Consider the following 12,510-nt stretch of genomic DNA (forward strand, 5'->3'; position numbering starts at 1 on the left):
TCATGGCCCAGCCCCAGTCTTCTTGCAGGAAGGCCTGGCCCTGTCCTGCCTCTGGCTCTAGCGTTTCTGGCTAGATCTGGGTGCCAAGCTCCCCAGGAGCTCTCCTCCTCTTATTCTCAGCCCCTAAACCCCTATCTGAGACCTGATTTAAAGTTTTTAATGGTTGGGAGGAAAAGGCCAAGACTGCTCGCCAGGCCCACATGCAGCAAAAGGTAACTCTCTAAACCCAGGCTCTTGTTGCAGCCCTGAGGCCCGCAGAGCAACAGGGACAAGGCACAGGAGGTCTCTAACCCAAGTTTGGACCGCAAAGAGGAACCCCACCAGGATCTTGCTTTAAGTGTGGCAAGGAGGGTCACTGGTCCCGGCAGTGCCCCTGCCCGTGGCTGCCCACTAAACCCCACCCTGACTGCAAGCAGCCCAGTCACTGGAAGAGCGATTGCCCCTTTTGGGCAACAGGCTTTTCCTCGCACCTGTACGTGGAGGACAAGCCACCTAAATGGGAGGCCAAGCCAGCCAGGCAGGCCCATCACTCGAACTCCTAAGCCTCATGGACAACTGATGCGGCCCGGACTCAAAGACCCTCATCACCCTCGCCGAGCCCCAGGTAATACTGCAGATAGCGGGTAAGTCCATCTCATCTCTTGTAGACATGGGACTACCTTCTCTGTTTTGCCATCACACTCTGGACCTCTAGTTCCCTCACAGATCTCGGTTATGGGAGTGGACAGGACCCCATACGGTAATATTGACTACTCCTACTACAGCCAAGCTCCTAGGGAAAACACCTTGGCATCATGTCTCTCACCTCGAGCTTGCCCCCATACAGGACTGCTGGCAATCGGAACCACTGTGCCCTACCTGTCTCCGGCTCACCAAAAGGTTGGGCCCAGCAGATCCCCCTATTGCTCCTATCCCTCCCACCAGGAACCTGCCACCAGAGAGAGTTAAAGCAGGGAGCAATGCTCTTCAATGAAACTGGCATGATAGAAGAATACATCAATGCCCTCAACCATCTACAAGAGAAACTGCACAAGGATCTCTCTTCCTACAACCTGCTTAACTCCTGGTGGCAGCCACCATCCTCACCTGGGCTGCCCCTATCCTAAATCCTCTTCTAATTATCAGCATATTACTCATATTTGCTCCTCTTTTTTAAATTCTTACAGGGCCGCATCCACGAAGTTTCTCGAGTCACAGTCAACCAGATGTTCCTACCCTCTTATACATGACTCCCCTCAGAGCCACCACCTTCCAACCTCCCTTTCCCGTGATGCCCCTAACCAGCAGGAAGTAGCCAGATGAATAGTGGTGCCCTATCTAACATAAAAGGTCAGAATGTGAGGTCAGTTGGCAATGGGGGAAGATCACATGGGGAACCAGGACAGGGAACATTGGCTAGAACCCCCCACATCCATGCACGCCAAAAGAAACTTCCCAGGAGTCCTTTGAAAAAGAACGACTGTCTGTCAGCCAATGAAATTTCACCATGTCATATCAACTCGACCACCCTAACGACACTATAAATTACCCCCAAACAGGGGAGGCAGCGCGACTTCTCTGGCCCTGTCTCACAGACCAGAGAACCTCGTCCGAGAAGCACTGTACTACATAAAGCTTTTGCTTATCCACTCTTGATAAATATGCCTTTCCTTCCTCTTCAACGATGAAAATACCTTACAGGTACCAACAGATGCACCAGTGGGATCCATGCAGGGGTAACCCCTTGGGGAGGTGTAAGAAAGATGAGACATAATGCTCACCAGTTTCAAACAAGCACAAGACACAATCCAGTCAGAGGAATAGCTGCCATAAGATGCACCATCCTCCAGCTGGGACTCCTGACAAACCTCAAATTTTCATATGCTTGTACATTTCAACACTTTTTTCCTTTATTTTATAGTTCATTGTGTTTACAGGGTTTCAAATGTCCCACTCAATATAACACCATGTACAGCCCTCATCGGGCTCCCTTGCCCATGCAACATATCTTCCCAGCCCTATTTCTCCCTCCATGCTAGCCTCCACCTACCTTTGCTCCCCCTTTCTCTGTCTATTGCTGCCTTGTTGTCTGCATGTATGTGTTATGTATACGTGTTTTCAGGCTAACCCCTTCACCTTATTTGATCCCATCCCTTCTTCCTCTTTCCCTCTGACAGCTCTCCATCTGTTCCCTGTGACCCTGCTTCTCTTTATATTTTGTTCTCAGTTTATTGTGTTCATCAGATTCCACATATAACTAAGATCATATGGTATTTGTCATCTCTAGCTGAGTTATTTCATTTAGCATAATAATCTCCAGGTCTATCCATGCTGTTGAAAAGGTAAGATTTCCTTCTTTTTCATGAACATGTAGTATTCCATTGTGTATACGTACCACCGCCTTTTTTACCCACTCGTCCACTGAGGGACACTTGGGCTGTTTCCAGATCTTCACTACTATAAATAATGCTGTGATAAACATGGCAGTGCATATCTTCTTTTGAATTAGTATTTTTGGATTCTTAGAATATATTCCTAGAAGAGGGATAGGTGGGTAATAAGGCAGTTTCATTTTTAATGTTTTGAGGAATCTCCATACTATTTTCCACAGTGGCTGCACCAATCTGCATTCCCACCAGCAGTGCAGGAGAGTTCCCTTTTTCCACACTTGACCAGCACTTGTTGTTTATTAATTTTTTAATGAGATCTATTCTGGCAGGTGTGAGGTGATATCTTATTGTGGTTTTAATTTGCATTTCTCTAACGGTTAGTGACATTGAGCATATTTCCATCTGCCTATAGGCCATCTCTATGTCTTCTTTGGAGAAGTGTCTATTTTAGGTCCTTTGCCTATATTTTAATTGGATTGTTTGTCTCCCTGGTGTTAACTTTTATAAGTTCCTTATAAATTTTGGTTATTAACCACTTATCAGACATCTTGGTGAATATGTTCTTGCATACAGTGAATTGTCTTTTTTATTTTGTTAATGGTGTCTTTTGTCGTGCAAAAAGCTTTTAGTTCGATGTAGTCCCATTTCTTTATTTTGTCTTTTATTACACTTACCTGAGGAAATATATTGGCAAAACTATTTCTATGAGAGATGTCTGAGAGTCTACTTCCAATCTTTTCTTCTAGGAATATTATGGTTTTGCAACTCACATTTAGATGTTTTATCCATTTTGAGTTTATTTTTTGTGAATGGTGTAAGTTAGTGGTATAGTTTTTTTGGGTTTTTTTTGCATGTAACTGTCCAATTTTTCCAACATCATTTATTAAACATATTTTTAGATTTTTTTATTAATTCATTTTTAGAGAGAGAAGAGAAAGAGAGAGAGAGAGAAGGGGGAGCAGGAAGCATAAACTCCCATATGTACCTTGACCAGGCAAACCCAGGGATTCAAACCAGTGACTTCAGCATTCCAGGTCAATGCCTTATCCACTGCACCACCACAGGTCAGACTCCAATACCATTTATTAAAGAGACTGTATTTACTTTATTGTATATTCTTTTCCCTTGTCTATCAACTCACTTGTTGATGGACATTTGGGTTGTTTCATGTTTAGGGCTATTACAAATAAAACAGCTATAAATATTCATGCAGTTTTTATGTGAACCATAGGCTTTGTTTTTCTGGGATAAATGCCCAAAAGTGTGAGTGCTGAGTCATATGGTAAATGAATCTTTAATTTTATAAGAGACTGCTGAACTGTTTTCCAGAACACAGTTTCTCGACATCTTTGTCAACATTTAGTATTGTCCATATTTTGCTAATTTTAAGCATTCTAATAGATGTGAGGTAGTATTTCCTTGTGTGCTGTTAACGTTCAGGGTCTCATGAAGAGGAGCCACAAAGGAATGAGGCAGCAACAACAATACCGCCAGTGGAGGACCCCAATCTCTCCAGGATTGAGGTGCCTTGGAGAGATCAGTTATCCAATTTATTAGGCAGAAATATGTCATCTTGTGTAAGAAACTAACCAGCAGAATACAGTGTACAGTTTTATTATTTAGTTTGGCAAAACTGATTGGATTGATCTTCCCCTTTCTGAGGCGTAACACCATCTGTTGTCTGATTCCTGACCTGCAGAAAGCTCCGATTGGACTAAACACCATGCCCTTGGGCCTTCCCTGGACATGACTGCTTTCAGTCACGGGTGCTTGGCCTTGACTTCACTTGCTCAGGATGGGAAGAGAAAATCATTCAGTGCTTTGGCTTTCCTCCCACACTTTGGTCTTAGTTTGCAGGTAACTAAAGGCTAATGATTTTGAGCATTTCATGTGTTTGCTGTCTGTACATCCTCTTTGTAAAGTGCTGCTCATCCTTTACTGTCTGTTCTCATTCTTTGTTTTCTTACTATATATTTTGAGAAGCTTCTCGTGTTCTTGCACATCCTGGTTATCTACTTTTCATACACTTGCACACTCATGATACAAGTTTTATATAAGATATATGATGTGCAAATATTTTCCCCAAAAGTTTTAAATTTTGACAGAGTGCAATTTATCAATGTTTTCCATTATGGGTTGTCTTTCTGATGTCTTGTCACCAGGCCACTAATATTTTATCCATTGCTTCCTTCTAGAAGACTTACAGTTTTAGATTTTAAATTTATATCCATTTTGAGTTAAATTTATATAAAATGTGAGGTATAGTTGTAGACTCTCTTTCCCCTTGGGAGATACTTAATTCTGAATCTACTATTTCCCCCATTGAATTGCTTTTGCATCATTGTCCAAAATCAGATGACCATATTTGTGTGGGTCTATTTCTAGCCTGGATTGTTCTCCTGATCTATGTCTGTTCATTTGCCAATGGTACACTGTCCTCATTACTTTATCGTAATTATTAAAAATTAGGTAGCAAGTCCTTCAACATATTTTCTTTTCAAAATTGTTTTTGGTATTGTAGTTGTTTTGCTTTATATATTTTAAAAAATATTATTAGCTCTGGCCTAATAACTCAGTTGGTTAGAGCATCATCCCAAAGCACAGAGGTTGCTGCTTCAATCCCCAGTCAGGGCTCATATAGGAACAGATCAATGTTCCTGTCTCTCTCTCCCCCCTTCCTCTCTCACTAAAACCAATAAATAAAAAGTTAAAAAAACCACCCAGGTGTGGAGACCAGATCTACAATCCCTTGGAGCAGTGCTGTGATGAGGGGACCATCCTGGCCTTGGACCAGATCCGCCTCTGTGGCCCCAGCTGCCCCTTCTGGCCCTGCTTCCAGCACTGCTGCCTTGAGTCCGTGGGCTCTCAGAGGCAGGCCGTGGTGAGGTTTAAGGTCCCAGGCACGAAGTCCACCTGCTTGTCTGGCCCCCTCACCAGGATCTGTGCCCAGGTAAGAGTCCCGTTCTGGCTGGAGGTGGGGCAGGGGGTAGAGTTCCATTGTCTGTGTTGTACCCAGATATGCAATCTCTGCTCGGTTCCTCATCACCCCATCACCCCATCTCTGGATAAACATGTGATCTGTTTTCTCTCCTTCTTTCTCTCTCTCTCTCTCTCTCTCTCTCTAGGAACACCTGCTCGGCAAACCCTTTAACAGAACTGAATTTTTTTGGACCATTCTGGGCAAGACAGACACAGGACACTCAAAATTGTGATATTTGGGAGGGGGAAAGTTGTGCCTGACCTGTGGTGGCACAGCGGATAGAGCATTGACCTGTAACGCTGAGGTCACCGGTTTGAATCTCTGGGCTGGCCCAGTGAAAGTACATACGATAACAACAGGCAAGTAATGAAAAATTAAAGTGAAACACTATACTGATCACTCCCTCCTCTCTCCCAACCCCATCTTCTCTATATAAAATTATATATATGCATGCTTGATTAGTGGTGGACCCAGGGTCAAAACCGCAAGGTCACCAGATTGAGTGCAGGATCATCCGGCTTGATCCTATGGTCGCTGGCTTAAAGCTCAGGGTCACTGGCTTGAACCCAAGGTCACTGTTTTGAGCAAGGGGTCACTGGCTCAGCTGAAGCTCCTGGGTCAAGGTACGTATGAGAAGCAATCAGTGAACACCCAAGTGCCACAACTATGAGTTGATGCTTCTCATCTCTCTCCCTTCTCTCTCTCTACAAAAAAAAAAAAAGTGATATTTGGCCCTGGCCTCATAGATCAGCTGGATGGAGCATCATCCCGATGTATCAAAGTTGGTGGTTTGATTTCCAGTCTGGGCACATACAAGAATCAATCAAGCCCTGGCCGCGTGGCTCAGTGCTAGAGCGTCAGCCTGATATATTAAGGTGACCAATCGTCCTCCTTTAGGGAGGACAGTCCTTTTTTTGTAAATTACATCCTCCCTCAAAAAGTGTCCTCCTACATGTCCTCCTTTTTGATATTGGAAGACTAATCTGTAAATGTCCATATTCGATCAATACAGAGTTGATCCATTGTGTGTGATGTGACGTATTTGTATCTAAATGGGTATTTTTTTCTTACAATTATTATTAAAAATTAATAGGCATGTAAGCATAATTATAATATAAAATATCACAAGTTTTTATTATGCATTTATCATATTATAGTATATTATTGTTGCAATGAATACAATGTTTCTTTTATTTAAGATATTATTTTCTTCCATATATTTTTGTCCTCCTTTTCATTGTAAAAAAGTTGGTCACCTTAGATGTATAAAAATCCCAGGTTCAATTCTCAGCCAGGGCACACAGGAGAAGCACCCATCTGCTTCTCCACCCCTCCCCCTCTCCTTCCTCTCTGTCTCTCTCTTCCTCTCCCATTGGAGCAAAGTTGGCCCGGGTGCTGAGGATGACTCCATGGCCTCTGCCTCAGGTGCTAGAATGGCTCTGGTCACAACAGAGCAATGCCCCAGATGGGCAGAGTATCACCCCCTGGTGGGCATGCCGGGTGGATCCCAGTTGGGCACATGCAGGAGTCTGTCTGACTGCCTCCCCATTTCCAACTTCAGAAAAATACAAAAAACAAAACAAAAAAAAAACAGTAAATGCTGCCTAGCCTGTGGTGGTGCAGAGGATAAAGCATCGACCTGGAATGCTAAGGTTGTCAGATCAAGACCCTGGGCTTGCCTGGTCAAGGTATATACGAGAAGCAACAAGCAATCAATGAACAACTGAAGGGAAAGACCCTAGACAAATATGAATGATAGTTAACTTCAGAGCAGGGGTTATTTGGAGACAAGAGATCTCAGAGTGTGTTAACCATAACGAGACTGGGCTGGGGTTACTTGAATGCAAGTATGCAGAATTCTTCTTTGAAGAATTCCTTCAAGAACCAGACATCCTTTATGATTGATAAACTCTGAGCCCTGGCCGGTTGGCTCAGCGGTAGAGCGTCGGCCTAGCGTGCGGAAGACCCGGGTTCGATTCCCGGCCAGGGCACATAGGAGACGCGCCCATTTGCTTCTCCACCCCTCCGCCGCCTTCCTCTGTCTCTCTCTTCCCCTCCCGCAGCCAAGGCTCCATTGGAGCAAAGATGGCCCGGGCGCTGGGGATGGCTCTGTGGCCTCTGCCCCAGGCACTAGAGTGGCTCTGGTCGCAACATGGCGACGCCCAGGATGGGCAGAGCATCGCCCCCTGGTGGGCAGAGCGTCGCCCCCTGGTGGGCGTGCCGGGTGGATCCCGGTCGGGCGCATGCGGGAGTCTGTCAGACTGTCTCTCCCTGTTTCCAGCTTCAGAAAAATGCAAAAAAAAAAAAAAAAAAACTCTGAGACTCTGACTCTTCTTGTGTCCTTGATCATGAAGGAATCAGTAGACATGCAGGATTGGGGGTGGTATGGTTGGGAAAAAGGCTTTTGAGCTTTCTGGTTTTATCTGCTGAGCTTTTGCTTTCTGGAACTCAACAAATATGCAGTGGCGCAGTTTCTCGGGGCTGATTCCGCCTATGAGTTTCAGCCCTCTGCTCGTACTATGTACTTTCATCTGACGTGCCTTATTCCTTGTGAGTCCGAACCGTAAAAGAAATTGTAACAAACAACTAAAATAAAGCAACTATGAATTGATACTTCTTGCTCCCTACTTCATCTCCCTCTGTAAAATCAAAAATAAAATCTTTAGAAAAGATAAAACAGTGAATGCATCGATAAGTGGAACAACAAATTGATGTTTCTCTCTCCTCCCTCTAAAATCAATAAAGTTTTTAAAAATTTTTAAAGATATTTGCAGCCCTGGCTGGTTGGTTCACTGGATAGAGTGTCAGCCAGGCATGTAGGCATCCCAGGTTCAACTCCCATCAGGGCACACTGAGAAGCGACCATCTGCTTCTCTTCCCCTCCCTCTTCCCCTTCTCTCCCTCTTCTGCTCCTGCAGCCAGTGGCTCAGTTGGTTCAAGCGTCAGTCCTGAGTGCTGAGGATAGCTTGGTTGATTCGAGCATCGGCCTCAGACAGGGGTTACCAGGGGATCCCAGTCGAGGCGCATGTAGTAGTCTGTCTATCTCCTCTCCTCTCACTTAAAAAAAAAAGATATATTGGCTGGTCAGCAATCTTATAACAGAAGGTTTTTAATAAATATAACTCATTTTTCCATTTTGAAGACCATCATACTGTCCCAACCTTGTACAAAATCTGTAGTTAATCTCCATTTTTCACATACTTTTTTTACATTTGATAACCATTTTTACATATCCTTAAATACTTCATTGTATCTAACATGGCTAGATAAATAGTGGTATACTTATTAATTGTTTTTAGATAGCCTTGCCTTAACCAGAGAAAGTAGTAGAAGCTTTAATTCTACTTCTTTCTCCCTCTAGACTCCAAACAATTTTTGCATATATGTATGTATCCCAGTGTTTTTTATTGAAGCTATTGGAGTGACACTGGTTAATAAAATTACCTATGCCTTCACTTATATGTGAAATCTTACCAACAAAGTAAACTAACAAACAAAATAGAAACATACTTATAGATACAGAGCACAGACTGACAGCTGTCAGAGGGGAAGGGATTGGGGGCTGGGTGAAAAAGGTGAAGGGATTAAGAAAAAATAACTTATGAACACAAACAGCATGGTGATTACTAGAGGGGAGGAAAGGTGGGGAAGGTAGAAGCAGGTAAAGGGGATGAATGGTGATGGAGGGAGACTTGAGGGGGGGATGAACACACAATGCAACATGCAGATAGTGTATCCCAACTCTTAATAAGATTACACGTTAATTAGCATGCTTGTACAGGTGAGAATTTAAAGACTTCATGGAGGAAATAGTTTTTAATGTTTTTTAAATTTGAATTCTACCTTGCTCCAAAAGAAATTTAAAAGTTTATTTAGTACCTGTAGCTTAATGCAAGAGTGCATCCTAGAGAAGTTTTCTGTAGATAATTCTTAGTTAAGTGTCTCATGAGTTTAATGTTAGTTAATTGATGATAAATAAAAATATTCATACATATATTCATATATAAAAGTTCAAACACATACATATAACCCATCACCAAGGCCAGCTGAACTGCCTCTTTATCCATAATTTTCTTAACCCTTAAAATTTCTATAAACTGAAAACAGAAAGCACATAAGTGCTGAAATTGTACTGGCTTATTTCTAGGGTGTTTTTTTGTTTTGTTTTGTTTTGTTTTTATTATTGCTTTTAACTTATGGTGTTTACATAGATTCTAGTGTTACCCTGAATGCCTCCCCCCTCCCCCCTATTCCCCTCAACATCTCCCTTGCCCCCCTCTGGATAACGTTCCCCCTTCCCTTCAGGTTTATCCCATCCTATCATCCCCTTTCCCTCTGTCCTCTTTTCCTCTGGTCCCTTTGATCCCTCCTCTGTCTCAATTCCGTTCCTCAGTTCACATTGTTCATTGGATTCCTCAAATTAGGGTGTTTTTAAGTTGAAAAATATTCTGGATATTTCTGTCTCTGTGTCTGACTTATTTCACTGAGCATAATACCCTCTAAGTTCATCCATGCTATAGCAAATGGTAAGATGTCATTCTTTTCTATAGCCAAGTAAAATTGCCTTGGATATATGTACTATGTCTTCTTTATCCAATCCTCTATTGATGGGCACTTAGGTTGCTTCTATTTAATCCTGCAATGAACATAGGAGTGCATATATTTTTTTAATTTTTATTTAAAAAAATTTTAATTTTTTAATTTTTTTTATTTTAATGGGGTGACATTAATAAATCAGGGTACATATATACAAAGAAAACATGTCCAGGTTATCTTGTCATTCAATTATGTTGCATACCCATCACCCAAAGTCAGATTGTCCTACATCACCTTCTATCTAGTTTTCTTTGCGCCCCCTCCCCCTCCCCTCCCCCTCTCCCTCCTTTCTCCCCCCCCCCCGTAACCACCACACTCTTGTCCATGTCTCTTAGTCTCGTTTTTATGTCCCACCAATGTATAGAATCATGCAGTTCTTGGTTTTTTCTGATTTACTTATTTCATTCCGTATAATGTTATTAAGATCCCACCATTTTGTTGTAAATGATCCGATGTCATCATTTCTTATGGCTGAGTAGTATACCATAGTGTATATGTGCCACATCTTCTTTATCCAGTCTTCTATTTTTTTTTACAGTGATTAAAGCCCTTAAGCAAACTCTTGGCCAATACAGCAAGAATCCATAAAAGAGTAGTGTCCTTAACATGTTCACCAAGTCCAAGTTGGCACCAACACCATTCCAAATTCCTGCAAATGCAACCCAACCCCAGTTCAGTCCATTAGAAGCTGTCACAAGGAGCAGGAGTCCAGGAAAAGTCCACATCCAGGAAAAGTCTGCATGGCACTGGAATTATTGTCACAATTCTATACTTTGCAGCTCACATCCAAGTCCCAATGACCGCTGCTTTTAGCTGGTAATGATTCAGGTAGACTTGAAAAGCTATCTGCAGCATGTGTGGAGATGGAGCTTCTGTTCTCCTCTGCCTGGAGAGATGAGATCAGGTTGCTTTTCTCTGGAGCTCTGCAATTGTGGCGTGGTAAAGAGAACCTTGGGATACACTAAGCTGGGTGGCAAAGGTAAATTCATAATAGAAGTTGGCAAAAGGGGGAAAGAGAGCTCTAAATTAGGAATAGGTCCCAGCCTGAAATATGAGTGGGACATTGAGGTAGGAGGAATAAAGGAAACACTATATATTAAACAAAGCAGCAGAAAATAGGACTATAAACACCCACAACAGAGATCTTCAAGGGAAGAATAAAAAAAACTGACTATTCAGGTAAGACATAGTTAAGTGGCCCTTGTGCAAATGAGATCAGTTTACCTGCTTCTTGGAAGAAATACCCTAGGCTCATCCACAGTGTCGTAGATGGGGCCGACGGCCCTGGGCACCTTCAGCCTTCAATGGCAAACCCCAGCATTCTGGGCAAGGTTAGGTCATAGGTGGCTGGAGTAGGGCTGAAAGAGATTGAACCCTCCCTTAGAGGAGCAAGAGGGAAGCCTACCTTCCAGTGTCCCTTTTTCCTCACAGCAGAGGCATGTAAGCCTGGCAGGCTTTAGCTCAATGACCTTCCTATTCACTATTGAAGCAGGACCCAGATGGAATTCTATGAGACCCCTTTAGGGCATTGGAGCCTTTAAGGGTGTATCCTAAAAGCTGGTAGTTCACCTGATCTCTATTGGGCTTTTTCTGTCTCTTGGTACCTTAAAAGCCATGCTCAGAAGATCTTGCTGAGGGGTTTGAGGATCCCCATCTGCCTATATAAACCTTTTCTGTATATCTGGAGCTATTTGGAAAAAGACAAAACAGTGTTATCAGCTGGATCAAATAAAAGAAGGTAGAAGTTTGCAGGAGAAAAAGATTTGGCATCTCCTGTTCATCAGCATTCAAAAGAAATTTAAAATTTTTTAAGTAAAAAAGCATGATATGGTAGACCCATAGGAATTCCAGGATATGACTCCCCCCTTTTAAATTTTTTTTAAATTGAACTTAAAATATTTGCTGGGTACACTTTAATAATACCTTGACTTTGCCTTGGCCGGTTGGCTCAGCGGTAGAGCGTCGGCCTAGCGTGCGGAGGACCCAGGTTCGATTCCCGGCCAGGGCACACAGGAGAAGCGTCCATTTGCTTCTCCACCCCTCCACCGCGCTTTCCTCTCTGTCTCTCTCTTCCCCTCCCGCAGCCAAGGCTCCATTGGAGCAAAGATGGCCCGGGCGCTGGGGATGGCTCTGTGGCCTCTGCCTCAGGCACTAGAGTAGCTCTGGTCGCAACATGGCTACACCCAGGATGGGCAGAGCATCACCCCCTGGTGGGCAGAGCATCGCCCCTGGTGGGCGTGCCGGGTGGATCCCGGTCGGGCGCATGCGGGAGTCTGTCTGACTGTCTCTCCCTGTTTCCAGCTTCAGAAAAATGAAAAAATAATAATAATAATAATAATAATACCTTGACTTTAAAGATTGTAAGAAATAGCCATAATTCGAAAGGTTTGACAAAATACAGTAAATGCTTTTGCTACATATGCAGGAGCATTGTCAGTTTAACCAGTTTAGGAAATCCAATAATAGAAAAATGCATACAGACAATGAGCTATAACATGCTTAGCAGCCTCTCCTGTTCTGACAGAGGCTACTATAAATCCAGAATAGATATCCACTGTAACATGG

The 12,510-nt window shown here is 43.1% G+C and overlaps 1 protein-coding gene and 1 non-coding gene across 2 annotated transcripts; both read left to right on the top strand.

Annotated features, from left to right (window-relative positions):
• The first annotated feature begins 1,663 nt into the window (after nucleotides 1–1,663).
• LOC136330194 (insulin growth factor-like family member 4) lies at nucleotides 1,664–5,581 on the top strand. Its single transcript, XM_066266688.1, has 4 exons — nucleotides 1,664–1,715; nucleotides 4,069–4,226; nucleotides 5,077–5,319; nucleotides 5,495–5,581. The coding sequence occupies exons 1-4, from the start codon at nucleotides 1,664–1,666 to the stop codon at nucleotides 5,579–5,581; spliced, it is 540 nt and encodes a 179-aa protein (XP_066122785.1).
• A 1,683-nt stretch (nucleotides 5,582–7,264) lies between these two features.
• Nucleotides 7,265–7,340, top strand: TRNAA-AGC (transfer RNA alanine (anticodon AGC)). The gene has a single exon. It is a non-coding gene; the product is annotated as a tRNA-Ala (tRNA).
• Nucleotides 7,341–12,510: the final 5,170 nt, after the last annotated feature.

Source organism: Saccopteryx bilineata, chromosome 3 (assembly GCF_036850765.1).
Source record: "Saccopteryx bilineata isolate mSacBil1 chromosome 3, mSacBil1_pri_phased_curated, whole genome shotgun sequence".
NCBI lineage: Eukaryota > Metazoa > Chordata > Mammalia > Chiroptera > Emballonuridae > Saccopteryx > Saccopteryx bilineata.